The following is a 16493-nucleotide window of genomic DNA, read 5'->3' as shown; positions in this document are numbered from 1 at the left end:
ACAAAGTGGACTTACCGAAGAATCTTCAAGCTCCTCTGACAACTCTTCTAAATCCTCATTATCGACAGAGCCCTCTTTGATTTCATCTAAAATGAAAGACAGGAAGTTAATTTTGATATTGACTCATTGTGATCTAAACAGCAGGGGCCAGTTGTTTGAAAGTCGATCAACGCTAATCAAAGATTGAAAATTAATCAACAAAGTGTTGATCTCGTTTGCTGAAAAATGTTTTTTAAAGGTAATTTTAAGCTGAAGATAAAGAAAAGTCCAAGTCAAAAGTGAAGGTCAAAAAAAATGTTTTGAAAAAGTCTTCAATGACAACTAATTAGGGTGGAATATCCCATTCATTATCTCTGTATGGGAAAGAAACTCTCTTAATGACAATTAATGGTAATGGCCTAAGGTTGTGAATTATGTGTAATGAAAACATTTTCTTTGGGGACATCCAATAACTAGTCTTGGCTCTTTCTAAAGGTAAACCTATTCTTTCACGGTCACCTATATCTTGTTCGTAGATAAGACTTCCACATAAATAGTAAAAATTTGGGGAGAAAGCTCTCTAAACAAATATATAAATAAATAATAAATAAACCATCTTTAACGTTTTAGTCTCGTTGTGAGAACTTATCTGAGTGTACTCCTCACAGGAAGTTAAGGGCTAAAATAAAATAATAAGCGGAAGTACATATGATGTGACGTGGCCCTTTTGACTTTCATTTCTATTTTTTCGATTCTGACTGACCATGATCCTGTTCGATCCAACGTTTTGCAAGATTGATCGTTCACAGTTTTTTTTAACCCTAAATTTCCATTATTTATGATATATCATTTATCTCATTGCCACTGGAAAATAACGAACCTGGTTTTTTCTTCTTAGTTGGACGCTGATTCTTGGCAGAAGCACCACCTGTCGAAGACGAAAAGCTTTATTTTAGCACGACATCAAGTCGCTAACTAAAAGAGAGAGGGAGAGCTAATCTTTATTTCATAGTAGTTCAATTAAAAATGTATTGTAATGAATGGGCTTTTCAAACGGTAAAAAATACTGACAGTGATAAAACAATCATTAGCAAGTCATCCGCTATCTCTTCGGACATATAAGACATCTAGCTTAGCGAATTCTCCACATTCAATATGGCGGACGTTGAATAGAGATGAACCTGGAAATGAACTACTTTCACGCATGCTTGTTACACATCCAGGAATGATGGACAGATTTCTTTACTGGGGAAAGGTGCAGTCATATAAAGAAGAAAAGCGGCAATATCAAAGACAGATCCCTTCCTCCCCCCACCCCAACTGACTGCATGTATTAACAACTAAAAATTAATTTAAGGTTTCAAGAACTTTCAAATAAATTTTCCCTCACTTTACGAAATTCACCTGGATGCATTTATAATCTTCTTCTCTATTTGCACGCATACACATTTGTCAGATTAGTTGCGAGGGTAGGTCACTTTAGCACGTTTAATGGATGAAATAACACTACGAATCAGAAGTAAAATTCTGTGGCGAAACTTACCAGGTTTGTCCGTCGATTCAGGGTTCTTCAAACACGTCAAAGCCTAAAATAGTTTTAAAACTTGAAGTTAACCAGGTAATGGGTATTGTGCCTGTTCTAAGTCAAATCCCTCATAAGCGATCGCGTAAAATGGCATGAAGCGTTATCTTCTGGAACAGGTAGCAGCTTACGAGTTTTACGAGACAATGAACAAGTGTTCGCTTAACAGAGATGATCTCACCGGGACTGTGCTTTTACCGAACATAGGCCATAGGTCGTTAAAAAATAGATCAATTTAAAATGATAAAAAATTAGATGATAAAAACGTGTAATGTAGATAAAACAAACCATAAAACAAACCAACAAACAAGGGCAATTTAGCGAACAAGTGTTCGCTTAACAGAGATGATCTCACCGGGACAATATACTGTGCTTTACTACCGAATATAGGCCATAGGCCGTTAAAAAATAGATCAATTTAAAATGATAAAATAATTAGATGATAAAAAAGTGTAATGTAGAGAAAACCAACAAACAAGGGCAATCTAGCAAACAAGCCACCAAAGAGAACAAACAAAAAGCAATTAACGAGACAAACCGAAGAAATAATTTAAAAAACCAATTCTAAGTGCACACTGACCTCAATCCATGGTCGAAGAGGTTCTTGTGGCAGAGGGCGACCAGGCTCACAACAAAGGTTTGAGTCCAAACTAACGTAGTGGGCACAGTCATGGTGTGGACAGTTTTTCCTGTTGTGCCGGGTGCAATGTTTTGGGTTTTCTCCTAAACAAAGTGGACATTGAGCACACAACTTCTCGCTCATTGAACGTAGCCAGTGACACTCCTTCCTAAGCTTTTCCAGGAACTCCTTCAAGTGGCTAAAGAGTACAACGAAAACAACAGTTTAAATCCTGATCAATATACGGAACAGACAGAATCAAAGCTAATTGCTCAACCTATTTTGTAGGCTGATTTAGCAACAGAACAGGAACGTCAGTTGACAAGGGCGCGCGCATCAAGAATGCCCATAAAGAGTCGAAATATACTCGTGTCCAGACTATTCCGCGAGCTCTCGCGTCCTCAAATGACGTTCCCGTTCTGTTACTAAATCAGCCTAGTTCTTCAGTTTATTACGGATTCCTTTTTAAGTAGCCGTATTCATAAGCCCATTCACCTATCAAATGGTCGATAAAACATCGCGTGCAGTGGTTTTAAAACCCGATAAAACCTCCTCCTAGTCTGCGGTGTTTAATGTTTTCTCGTATGCTAATTTCCAACCTTCACAAAAGCATCATTGTTATGAACTCTCTTGACACACGCTTTTCCAGGAATGTTTTTGAAGCCGTTCGAAACACTCGCAGCACGTGTTTTATCAGGTCTAAAACCACTCGGCGCCTCGTGGTTTTAAATCCCGATAAAACACTGCTGCTCGTGTTTTAAACATTACATAAAGAACACCATTGGGCAAAGAGAGAAGGGGGAATACAACATCAACGTTTCTAATTACATTAACAAAACTTTTGGTCCAGTTCCGTTTTACATTCCATCTTTGAAGTGAGAGGCAAAATTTACGTCTCCTTGTCGAAAATTAGTGTCAATGTTTAAAAATAATCCAGCGAATGCGGTTGAAAATAAATCTTTTTATAACCCACCCATTAATTTTCGCGCGATTTAATTGGCTACTTTACGTCACGTGGTGCAAATTCACAGGACGGTTGTCACGCAATAACCCCCGCCTGCGTCGATATTTGCCCTTCCATTATTTCCATTGAAAAGAAACAAAGCCAGCGGAAAGAGGCTGGTATGTCGGCTGATAATGCCCTTGGCTGAGAGATTGTCCTCAAAATTTCACATTTGCCCTCGAAGCTTCGCTTCTCGGTCAAATATTCATTTTTCGGACAATCTCTCAGCCGCGGACATTATCAGCCGACATACCAGCCACCTGAAGGGGTTTATTTACTTAACAACGTTAAATTTTTACAAGAGTATGATTACCTACCTACTCGAGAACAACGTGAAAGAGCTTAAGCAACAGCGATGAGGGGAAGGAGGGCGACTTTAAAAATTTAAACGTGGCTTGAAGGTAGGCCCTGACATTTTGTATAAGTTCAGTGATATTGGATTTTCATTAATCACTTCCACATTAAACGAATGCTTCCAAAGCGCATGCGCTTTCAGCAACTATTTGCACAAGTTAATTAACTTGGTTAAAATACTATCATAAGAAGACTTTACTAGAGTTTAGACTTTACTGACCACCCACCTGAGAACGTCGATATAACGGTTTGACCTTCTGGAGTTATCCTTTGTGATAAAATGCTTTGATAGACTGGGGAAAATGCACAACTTGATGACTGTTTTGTAGCACATCAGATGAAGGAACTGCTGTGCGTCAATGGCAAATCGGGCTTCATTAGCGTACAGTCTGTACTCATGTGTATGCTGCGATACTGACAGCCATTTTGCAAACAGCAAAACCAGGCGACAGAAAAGTCCACTTGGAACATAATTTGTTCCAAGTGTTCCAAAAGTGAGGTAAACAGGTGCAGAGCAGGTGCAAATCTTATCCTCTAAGTTTCCTTCTTTGGCAGTTGCTTTCAGCATACATGGCACAAGAAAGCGTGAATCTCCACTTCTGCTTGCCGGCCACTTGCACAGTAGATTGAATTTTTCCATCAAGGAAATTAAAGAGTATTTAATGGGATCTAAATTCTGATTTCGGCAAGCATGATCGAGCAATCTTGTGGTAAGGATTCCTTTGTCTTCTAATGTCTTGCGATCGTTTCTGATAAGAAATGGCTCGTCCGTACTCGGAGTCACCTTTATAATTTCACAAAGGACATTAATCAGCCATTGGGGATCCAAAACAACTAGACCATCGTCATCACTGGAATGTTCATGGTAAACTATTGAACCACGGGCATGCAAAAAATATAGGAGTTCATTAAATTCGTTGTCGATGTCAAGCTTACAGAATTTCGATACAATGTCTGCGTAAAAGGCTTTCTTCTGCACGTATTTCTTTCCTTGCCGGGCTTCTTTAGTAATTTCTTTTTCAACACGATGCCATTGCAAAGGGATTTCTTTTTTTGCATGCGGCAATTTATCTGCTAGATTCAGTATCTCCTTCCTCAAAGTCACAATTTTCTCTTGGTCTGTTGTCATGCCAGCCCTTGTGTTATCGATTGGTAGACACCTGACGATGTGCCCTGCCAATTCTTCAGGCATCCCTTCACAATTCTTCCACATCAATTCGGTGTCTGGTTTTGGGTCTGGATTGGTAGCATGGGTACCCACTAATATGACTGGCGGTAGGAAGAACTCACCAGTTCGACCTTCATTGTCACCACACTTTTTTAAGGAGTGTATCAAGTCCAGCCACCTCATCATGTGATCCAAATTGGTGTCCTCGTTGTCACGGGCTGGTACATTTTCCTCCTTTTTACCCTGATTTAAATGACACTCCGCTTTGTCACTTAGGTTCTTTGTGATGTCAGCCACAAGCAAATAGATGTCGTCTGGAGACATGAAGATGGGATGTATGGCGCGATAGACGTCTTGTCCTGCAAAATCCCAAATGACCGGCCAAATGTTGTCATCTTTCTCCATTTTATTTTCCTTTAGTCCTTCTTCTAAAAGGAAGGCAATTTCTGGAGGCATCTCTTCCCTGGCTTGTTCCTTTTCATTCAGTTGTTCTTCTTCAAGGAAGGGTTCCTTTTGAGGCACGGGATCTATGTTCTCTTGCACCACGTCTAGTGCTTCATTTTCATTTCCACTCACACGAGTTTTCTTTTCTATTGAAAAAACAAACCAAAAAGAAAAGGAAAAAGGCAACTTAAATCTCAGCATGCAGTAGGTAAAAAACGGCATGAAGTGATTTTTTGAGCAGATTTTTTCATGTTTTTTTTTTAATTAAGTAAATGTATGGGATTTTGCCCGACTTTAAACCTCTTCAACTAAATTGTTGAAAGTTGACGATGAACATATTTTAAAACGTGTTTGTCGTAAAATGATTTACAACCGATCTCGGCTATAATGGCTCATTTTCGAACAGAGGAATGGCATAAACTGATATGAGTAATAGTGATTTTCAAATTTTAAGGCTATGTCTAATAATAATAATAACAACAATAATAATAATAATTACCTTTTTTTACCCTTGGCAGTGTTTATAGCACAAGTGCTAGTGGGGCGGAGCATTAAACGTCACAAAGATTAAGAAATAATTTAAATTGAAAATAACATGGTTAAAAATCCCAACTGGCAGGAGGTAGACCAGCTGGCTATTTACAAGCACGGCCAAAGGAGTTGAACTTGGGGCTACCGAGAAACAACTCCATCTAGTGGTCAGAGCGGGTCTTGAACCCGGGACCTCCGGATTTCAAGTCCGGCGCCCTAACCACTATACCACGCTGCCTCGATTACACTATGCTGGATAGAATTATTTCGCACCCTACGGTGTAAACCCGTTTAAGAGTGCCAATTAATTTCTAGAGACAAAATAGATATTTAAAGGGTGAAACCCACGCGGTTTACGAAAAAACTACGCAGTCTGCTAAACCAAGCAAGAAGTAAAGAAGTTTATAAACACAGTCTTCGGAAAGGATAAAGAATGGTAAGTAAGATTTCTATCGACGACTTGTTACTTCAGTAACGGACGTTCGCACTACTGAATTATTGTATTTCAAAGAAAAGTTGAGTACAAGAATTAAAATACTCAGATTTCCATTGGATTGAGTGCTCTGTGGTGAACCTCATACAAGTCCAAAATAGTAAAAAATTCTTCGAGCAATCTTGGCTTGGCGGTTCGTGAGCTGTGGACTTCAGTTTCAGCAGTTTGGCATCGCTGTGGATTTGTCAGCATGTAGGAGTTTCCTCGTGTCAGAAGAAGCTCAGTCTTCTCAGTCTCATCGTGGTTCTCCAACTGTCAAAAAAGCTTGATTCCTTCACCAGGAACTCTTTAATTTCCACCGTTTTAAATGTCGAGTGCTTCTTAGAAGTTATTCTTTCGATTTACCGTTAATTTTCCGTTTGAAAACGGCACACTTGAGTCTACAACATGTTAACAATATGGCCGCCACAAATTTAATCCAGGTTTAATGAATAAATCAAATGATGATTTGATGCCACTCAGGTAGGGGTGAGCGGGTCCCCTCCCTCGTGATTTACGCCCAGATAATGGATTTTGATTGGCCCGCTTTTATTGAAGACAATCAGGACAATACATCCTTACTAGGAGAGGGCAGAGTTTAATGAATAAATTAATGTGCAGATTTGTGACTACCACAAAGAAAAAAACAAAACAAGATGCCTATACTGGCATTTATGCGTGATGTTGTGGCTGATTCATTCATTCCAATTGAATGCTTCGTAGATTGATAAAACTTTCCTTGCCAATGGAATAGTTTGAGTCACAAAGATCGCGTTATGTTGTTTCCCTTGCGTTACGCTACTTATGGTTGTACCGGAAATTCCATTACCATAACGTAATCTCATCAATGACCTCTTCTCAGTCTCATCATGATTCTACAACTGTCAAACAGTGGTATGGTTCCTTCGCCAGGAACTCTCCAATTTCCACCGTTGTAAATGTCGAGTGCTTCTTAGAAGTTATTTTTTCAATTTACCGCCTCAAAATGGTTAATTTTCTGTTTTAAAACACCACACTTGAGTCTACAACATGTAAAGAATATGGACGCCACAATATTAACAAAAATATCCCCTCTAGGGGAGAGAAGAATTTAAGCCAGGTTTAATGAAAAAATCAAATGATGATTTGACGTCACACAGGTAGGGTAAGTGGGTACCCTCCCTCGTGATTTAAGCCCTGATAATGGATTTTGATTGGCACGCTTTTGTTGAAGACAATCAGGACAATACATCCCTACTAGGAGAGGGCAGAGTTTAATGAATAAATTAATGTGCAGATTTGTGACTACGACGAAGGAAAAAAAAACAAGAAGCCTATACTGCCATTTATGCGTGATGTTGTGGCTGATTCATTCATTCCAATTGCATGCTTCGCAGATTGATAACACTTTCCTTGCTAATGGAATAGTTTGAGTCACGAAGATCGCGTTATGTTGTTTCACTTGTGTTACGCTACTTATGGTTGTACCGGAAATTCTATTACGATAACGTAAGCTTATCAATGACCTCTTCTCAGTCTCATCGTGGTTCTACAACTGTCAAACAAAGTATGGTTCCTTCGCCAGAAACTCTCCAATTTCCACCGTTTTAAATGCCGAGTGCTTCTAAGAAGTTATTTTTTTGATTTACCGCCTCAAAATGGTTAATTTTCTGTTTTAAAATGGCACACTTGAATCTACAACATGTAAAGAATATGGCCGCCACAATAGTGACAAAAATATCCCCTCTTGGGGAGAGAAGAATTTAATTTTAGGTTTAATGAATAAATCAAATGACGATTTGACATCACACAGGTAGGGATCAGTGGGTCCCCTCCCTCGCGAGCCACGCCCTGATGATGGATTTTCATTGGCCCGTTTTTGTTGAAGACAATCAGAACAGTACATCCTTACTAGGAGAGGGCAGAGTTTAATGAATAAATTAATGTGCAGATTTGTGACTAAGACGAAGAAAAAAAAAAGAAATCTACCCATTTTTAGACACGGTATGCCCCTCAGGGCATCCCGCGTAATAAATTAATGTGCAGATTTGTGACTACGACGAAGAAAAAAAAAATGAAAGAAACGGAACCCATCTTTTGACACGGTATGCCCCTTAAGGCATCCCACGTAATTATAACACGGCACCTCAGGGCCGGACTACAAAGAACGCAACCGATAACGTAACTCATGACACAACGTCTTACGCGTTAATCGATAGATACAGAGATAAAGTGAAGCAATCAGTAACCACCAGATAAAATTGCATTATAATTTGCAGTGGAAGTAAAATACAGGGGAAAACATTTGTTAAGTAGAATACCTTGTGCTTCATACCGGGATGCTTTAATTCCCGGGCTTTAATCCTTACGTTTTCACCTTTGATTTGGAGACAGAAACCATTTGTACATTGATTATGTTTCAATACGAACCGAGAGTCATATAAATACCTGTATAACCCGAGCATTGATGACGCTAACAACAATTTCTGGTATAATCGTTGTGAAGGCCACGTTCAAGTGTTCTACGCTTTCTACCAAATCTTGTGGTGATCACTGACATTATATTAAAACAAAAACTTTTGCAAGCGTTTCGCGTCATCATTGTTCAAGTCCGGATATTTACAGGTTTGGAAAAAAATGATTTAAAGTAGTCATTAAGAATTTCCGAGATAGTTCTCTCTGGAATAAGTCTTATTTTTAGTCACTTGTGTCTTGCATCTTTCATCCTGTATGTGACACGTCATGTGGTGAACTTAACCTCACGGCCCGAGTACAAAGAACGAGACCGAGAACTTAACTCGTGGCCTGAAGTCTCATCTCTCAGCCCATCGCGACCCCCCCCCCCCCCCAAGAAAAAAAATAGAATTTGATATAGCGACCAAAAACTTAACTTAGAGTTCCTTGTAGAAGTACCCGCAGAAAAGGTCAATCACGACATGCCCGAATGGTATCTAACCCTACAAGCGATTTTTACTCCAGACAGAACTACCAAAGTTCGATTAGTCTTTGATGCCTCCGCAAAGGGACCAAATGGAAAGTCATTAAATGATCATCTCGAGAAAGCACCGAACTATGTCAACAGTTTGCCTAACGTACTTAGGCTTGGCGCTTTGACAAAGTTGCGTATACAGGCGACATGTGCAAGATGTTTAATCAAGTAATGATTCACCCAGATGATAAAGAGTTCCATAGGTTTCTGTGGAGAACAAATGATAGAGAACAGCCCTGAGTCTATCAGTGGACGAGATTAAACTTTGGCGACAAACCGGCACCAGATATTGCAGCTGGAGCAATCAAGACCCTGGCCAAAGGCCCCGGAAGCCATGTACCCAGCAGCAGCCAAAGAACTCTGTACTCATGTCTATGTTGATGGCATTGGGGGCTTCCATGAGGACAAAGCGAGATGCAAGCGAATTACGGATGAGATCGACGCCATACTCTCCTTAGGCCAATTCCAAATCAAAGCATGGCATTCTAATAACAAGAACATTGACCAGACAGATGAAGAATTTACCGATTTCTTTGGTCATACATGGAACAAAACCCATGAAAAGTTTTCCTTTAAGAAAAACGAATTCATTGCAGATGTGAGGAATCTGACGAAGAGGAATTGTCTTGCCTGCGTTGCTCAGCTGTGGGATCCTATAGGTCTCGTAACTCCAGCAACGGTCGAATTGAGGATCGATCTACAATGTGGAGCGCAGGATATTCATGGGATGAAATCCTACCTGAACAGATGCAAACGAAGTGGAGGAAGAATGTTCAAACCCTCAAACAACTACTCACACACGAGTTTAACAGAAAGCTGAAACCAGATCCCGCCGTTGGCTTACCAGAAATCCATGGATTCTGCGACGGCAGAGAGAGCCTATGGGTCAGCCATATTCCTCAGCTGGAAGCTCACTGATGGCAGTTATCGCTGTATACCTCTCATCACTAAAGTTTTTGTCGCACCTTTCAAGAAGAAATCAGTTCCACGTTTAGAATTGATAAGATGCTTTTCGCTCGCCAGATAGTAAAGTATACGTACATGCAAAGAAGCTCCGGAATTTGCCAAGATTACAATTAAGCTACAAGTCAGTGTTTTGGATGAAATTCTCAGACCGTGTTTAACTGGATTAGAACGTATTCAAGGAAATTCAAGCCGTTCGTCTCTGTGAGAGTTGCTGAGATACAGAAAACACTGGAAATGCAAGGGTTTCGGTACATCAGATCTGACTGTAATCCGGCTGACGTACTGACGAGAGGAGCTCCACCGGAAGACTTAAAGAGCTGGATGGATGGCCCTCCATTTCTGTGGCTCCCTGAAGAGTGGCCCAAGTTGAAGAAAATTCAAAGCAGACGATGAAGAATCATCAAATGAAACGAAGCCCAACAAGGTTAAAGCTATAAAGGCTGAAAAACCAACAGTTTGTGCAGCTTCATCAGAAGAATCAACAGACTTCAGACAGCCAACCGAAAATCTGATCATGGAATACTGAACGAAGACTTGTTCAACGTACACCAAAGCAAGAAAAACCTTGCTCAACGTCTTGAGATTTATCACCAACATGAGAATGAAAAAAAAGCAACAAAAGCCCTATTTCACCACAAGAATTGAGAGAATCTGAACTACAGATGCTGAAATGGTGTCAACAGACGATCAACATAGATACTGTGGACAAGAAGCTAATTCCAACAGCAGATGAACAAGGATTGTTGTGCGCACATGAAAGACTCGAAAACATCAGATCACTACCAAATAAGATGCGCATGCCCATCATTTTGCCAAGAGGTCATCAAATGAAAAATCTACTCCTAAAACATATTCACGAAAAGCGAGCGCATTGTGGTCTCGTTTATGAAACAAGAAAACGGTTCTGGATCGTGGTAGTTCGAAAGATGGCTCAACAAGTAACTAGTAAATGCGTCACTTGCAAGAAGTTACGAAGGAAGACTGTGGAGCAGCTAATGGCTCAAATTCCCAAACTACGTGTTGTAGCAGGTCTCCCAGGAGCAGATGGCCTAGTGAGAAAGGCACAAATAAAGACTGCAACATCAGTCTATGATCAACCTATCCACAAGCTCAATGAACAATGAAATGCAGTGAAACATAACCAGGCGAATGTTGCAAAACGAGGAAATCGCTGCTCAACCCAAATATAAATAGATTTCCGCACTGGGGGGGGGGGGGGCTCCAGAGACAAAATAGATATTTAAAGGGTGAAACCCATGCGGTTTACGAAAAAACCACGCAGTCTGCTAAACCAAGCAAGAAGTAAAGAAGTTCATAAACTCAGTCTTCGAAAAGGATACAGAATTGTAAGTAAGATTTCCATTGATGACTTGTTACTCCAATAACGGACGTTCGCACTAATTATTGTATTTCCTTTTTCTCAGTTTGACTATTGTAGAACTTTCGAAGAAAAGTTGAGTACAAGAATTAAAATACTCAGATATCCATTGGATTGAGTGCTCTGTCGGTGAACCTCATACAAGTCCAAAATAAGCATTTCATGCCGTTGTGAAAAATACTCCGGCCTGGTGTGAACAGAAGTGGCCCAAAACCGCTGCCATCTTTCTACTAGAATCCAATCCTCGCTCCTCGTTGTTGACTTCCGTTTCAGTACGATTCTCTGTTCACACTACTCAAGAAAGTGTCACGATATGCGATCGACGATTCACTTTCAAGACCGAAGCAGCGCAGCATCGCTCTGGCACAAAAATCGATCCGAAATCAACATTTTGTGTGTGAACGAAAGCCATGTCCGATATGTATAGTGTAGGCATAGCCTAAGTCTGCCAATTTGTAGCACAGTAAGAGTGCCTTACTGTCCGCCAAAATCTCATATGTTTGCTCTGTTTACTTTAACTGCAGCATTGTTTGTCTAGAACCGAAAAAAGTCCCATAAAAGTTTATTTTACGGGAAACAACTTTTTACGTTTTGTGATAAAAGCCAACACTAAAAACGAACCACGTTTCGACTGCTCACGATTCATTTCCAAGTTCGAGTTCTTGAGTAGAAATTTAACATATACAATGTATGAATTTGCAAAGATGAGAATTTTTCAACAGCGCTGGAAGGCGTCAAAAATGTGACAATTACACTGTATGTAGAAAAGAAGATAAAAGTACATACAGTCAAACCTTCAAATGCGACCACCTCTCGTACGTGGCCACCTCCCATAAACGACCACCTATCCAAAACGCCAAATTGTTTGTAGTCAAAGCCGTATATATGGAAACTCTCATAAACGACCACCCCTCATAAGCGACAGCAAGCACTTTTTGAGATGACGGCATTATAATTTTCTATTGTTTTTAACCTCTAGTAAGCGACCACTTGACACATGGTCTGATCTCCATGTTCGCGGTACATACTACACTACGCAGAGTTTACGAGAAACTTTATTATATGTTACAACCTAGCACTGCTCATATTGTAACTAGGAAAATGTATGCAATAAATTCTCTTCGAATAAGTAGATGTCTTAGACCTGTTCCCGGAAGAGACCCCGTCTGGTTCGAATCTTGTAAGGGACCACCTCCTGTAAGTGGCCACTAAATCTTGGCATTTTGGGTGGTCGCTTACTGGAGTTCAACTGTACTTGTAAATTGACAAAACAGAAGAAAAGAACAACGAACAAACTTCCTGACATCCCTGTAAATGATAAGAAAGCTACGATGAAAACAGCTAGACAAATAATTTTGCGCGAATCAAGTCAAACTTTTTGGTCAAGTCTGGCTGTAGTTAAAAATAAAAAGCATTTCGAAAATAAGACGGTCCAGTCTACCCTGGGGCTGAAGCATGCTCTGTGTACTGTTCGATCGTTAACTACTACGTCATTCGGCTATCCCTTCTCTCATCCTGTTGTTTCCTCAAATGTTCTTCTGGTTGTGCATTTTGCAGCTAGAAAACGACCACAAATCATTCTTTCTTGGGATAGGTATCATCAAGGTGTTTTTATTACACCAGCACTGAGACAAAAAGTTAATGTCAGTTAAAAGCATACCGTCACTGCTTAAGGCAATGCTGAATACTGCATTCAAGCTTTCGTCAAATTGTTAGCGTTTTCATGAGGTTGAATGGTGGGTGTGATCACCTCGGGAAACCTTTGACAGATTGCGTTGTTGAGAATAGTTCACATCCCAAACAACAGGTACCAGGTTAGCATGAAGTACCAATCCGAACCGTTTCGCCATCCGTTCAAAGATCAGCGATGGGCAAATTCAATGAGAAGACAGCCTAAAGTGTAACCTATGCGATACAGGTTATGTTGGCTTTGCATGCCGACACCTGCATCAACGTATAGAGGAACCCAAGATATCTGCCATCGGTAACCACCTAAGAAAGAAACATGGAAAAGTCTTCAGAAAGCACCAGAGTAAACTGGACTGCCATATTTTCAAAATGCTCTTTATTGGGCAGCTAAAGCCGTACTTTAACAACCAGAGTGACTTGATCTGTGAAAAATTCGTTATTTGTCTAATTGGTTTCTTTTAAGTGCTTTTATCATGCGTATCTCTGCGAAGTTTGTTCAAGTTTCTTTCTTTTTATCAATTTATAAGTACATATTTAATTTTATTTCGTTTCAGTTTACACTTTATCGCAACATCACTGAAGCCTTCCAGCATTGTTACTAACTCTCATCTTTTACGCTGAATATTGCCTGATACTTAGGGAGTGTTCATTATTTATCAGCAGGGGTGGGAGTGGTGAGTGGAAGGGGTGGGCTAAAAGAGTTTGACATTCCTGTGAGGGGACCATAAAATGTTCTTTGCTTTGTAGAGGGTGGTCAAAAAAGTTTTGATTCACAACTTAGTGACAACTGATTTTCGAGTTATGTAGTCACATAGCCCAGTTAAAATTTGCCAGAGAAAAAATTATGAATATATTTTGTACATAGTTTGACATAAAGTAATAGCTAAACAAGAGATTGGTCAATTGCGCATATTAAGTATGGTTGGTACTTGTAGTTGACAACATCACATTGACATTTTGTTTGTAGTATCAATTGGAAAGCTTTGTAAATTTGTATACTGCTAGGACTGGAATGTCAATGTGTGGCATAATTATGCGCAATGGAAATTATGTGATGGAAAATTAGTTTTGTTTGGACATGAATGAAAACTAATTTTTCATAACAAAAACTTTGCACTTCGCCTCACTTTCACAATGGGTTTCAAAGCAAATCGGAAATGGAATATTCATAAATCGATATGATATTGATCTAGCAAATGAACAATCGATCAATGCAAGTTAATCAAGAAAACAAAACTAAAATAAAGTACCGGATTCTGTAGTAAAGGATCTAATCAGCGACAAATTGTACAACAAATATTAAAGAAAAAATGAACAAGGCTGATTTCTCTTAAAACTGGGGGAGCAGATCCCTGCAGGAACAAGAATTATGTTAAGAGAGGCAAATAAAGCACCAAGGTTTCTTAATTGACTTTCTTGAACAATAAGAATAGCCTTCACCTAGCGTCAGGACGAGCAAATCTTAATTGCGTTTGACGTAGAAAGAAAGCACTCATAATACAGATTGGAGTTGAGATTGTATGGGACAACCAATGTTGATTGCCGTGAATGAATGAAAGAATGAATGAATGGATCTTGGGACGGGTATCAGGCACCCCCCACAGATTTTGCAGGGGCAGATGACATCATCACCAACTTGGAAAAAGAGAGAGAACCTGAAATCGAGATCATCTACTGCGCTCCCTAATCTTTGATTGTTACTAGTATGGAGATAAATTGTCTAATGTCCTCCTGGCACCTCACACGCAGCAGACGTTTTAAACAGATGTTATTTGCATTTATTGCATGCCAACTGATGTTTTTACCATGTTGAAATAAAGTTTTCGGTATGTTTGTCTGTTTTTCTGTCTGTATGTATATTTGTACGAAGTGCAGATTGGAGTTGAGATTGTATGGGACAACCAACGTTGATTGCCGTGAATGAATGAAAGAATGAATGAATGGATCTTGGGACGCATTCAGGCACCCCCCACAGATTTTGCAGGGGCGGATGACATCATCAGCAACTTGGAAAAAGAGAGAGAACCTGAAATCGAGATCATCTACCACCCTCCCTAATCTCTGATTATAACTAGTATGGAGATAAATTGTCTAATGTCCTCCTGGCAACTCACATGCAGCAGACATTTAAAACAGATGTTATTTGCATTTATTGCATGCCACCTGATGTTTTTACTATGTTGAATAATGTTTTTGGTATGTTTGTCTGTTTTTCTGGCTGTATGTATATTTGTACGAAGTGACATTTTGTAGTAAAAAAATTTTACAGTTCTCTCCGCTATAATTTAACCCTTACCAGAACTCTAAATTGCCTAAAAAAGACCACTATCATTATCTATAAAATTAAAAGCAACAAACAAGCATAATAAACTTCATTTCAAAATGGCTTCCATTTTAATATTCTTTTGTCTGCATTCAAATTAGCCCTTCTTGCCTCGTTCAAGGAAAAATATTCTTTATTCTTTAATCTTAACGAAGTAAGAAGGGCTGATTTGAATACCAACAAAAGAATATTACATGTAAAATGGTAGCCATTTTGAAATAAGGTCTATAACATTTAGCAATCCCTAATCCAAGAGATCTGTTTCCTACACCAAATAATAATAATAATAATAATTATAATAATAATGATGATGATGATGATGATGATGATAATAATAATTAAATGATCTCTTTATTAAAATATTCCAAGTAAAATTGATATTTACAAGTTAAAAGTAGAAAAAAGAACTATTAAAAACCCAATAAAAATTCATTTCGATTAAAAAAGAGAGTATTTCAAAGCACAACAAAGGTACTTTCAAGCACAATGTTTCTTAAAAAAATTAAAAAATTATAATAATTACAATAATAAAGGTGTACTAATATAACGTTAACAGAACACCTCAACCATGCTTTTTAATCTGAAGCCGAGAAAGATTAAGTTAAGAAAAAGGAAGAAATATTTACCATTTTCAGACGTTCCTTCATGTTCGTCACCAAAAAGTTCTGCCATCTGTTGAGCATCTGTGGAGCGTATCTCTCTGATGACCTCTTCTGTTATTCTCTGATCAAATACAGTGTTATCTTCAAGATAAGGAGGATTTTTCCAGTCCGCTGTGCCAGCATTCTTGGCAAAGGAAAACATTTGCACTCCGTCAGTGCTGCGTTCACTCTCATCAAATAGCTCACCTCTTAATGATTTACCAACGCTGGTTTTGCCCACACGATCCTGACCAACCAGTAAAATCTTGACACGTGTATCATAGCTACTGCCACCTGTCTCTATAGCTTTACGGTATGCTGAAAGTTCTTTGGTAGCTCTGGCTTGAAAATAGGCAGGAAGCGAGTCTAAAAAAAC

General features: G+C 39.2%; 2 protein-coding genes across 3 annotated transcripts in view; both read right to left on the bottom strand.

The window, feature by feature from the left end:
- LOC146478011 (uncharacterized) overlaps positions 1 to 16493 on the bottom strand; it is a 166750-nt gene that overhangs the window by 72714 nt on the left and 77543 nt on the right. The gene's annotated exons all lie outside the window — the stretch shown is intronic.
- LOC146478014 (uncharacterized) overlaps positions 1 to 16493 on the bottom strand; it is a 39874-nt gene that overhangs the window by 5631 nt on the left and 17750 nt on the right. Inside the window, exons 5-10 of the mRNA XM_085112728.1 lie at positions 16103 to 16483; positions 3765 to 5295; positions 2142 to 2379; positions 1523 to 1565; positions 860 to 907; positions 16 to 86 (exon numbers count right to left, since the gene is read on the bottom strand). Of these exons, the coding sequence (XP_084968854.1) occupies positions 16 to 86; positions 860 to 907; positions 1523 to 1565; positions 2142 to 2379; positions 3765 to 5295; positions 16103 to 16483 (2312 nt within the window). The remainder of the gene's footprint in view (positions 1 to 15; positions 87 to 859; positions 908 to 1522; positions 1566 to 2141; positions 2380 to 3764; positions 5296 to 16102; positions 16484 to 16493) is intronic.

This window comes from Pavona decussata, unplaced genomic scaffold (assembly GCF_977016875.1).
Source record: "Pavona decussata unplaced genomic scaffold, jaPavDecu1.1 SCAFFOLD_67, whole genome shotgun sequence".
In the NCBI taxonomy this organism is placed as follows: Eukaryota; Metazoa; Cnidaria; class Anthozoa; order Scleractinia; family Agariciidae; genus Pavona; species Pavona decussata.
This window is presented reverse-complemented; position numbering and strand designations above follow the sequence as displayed.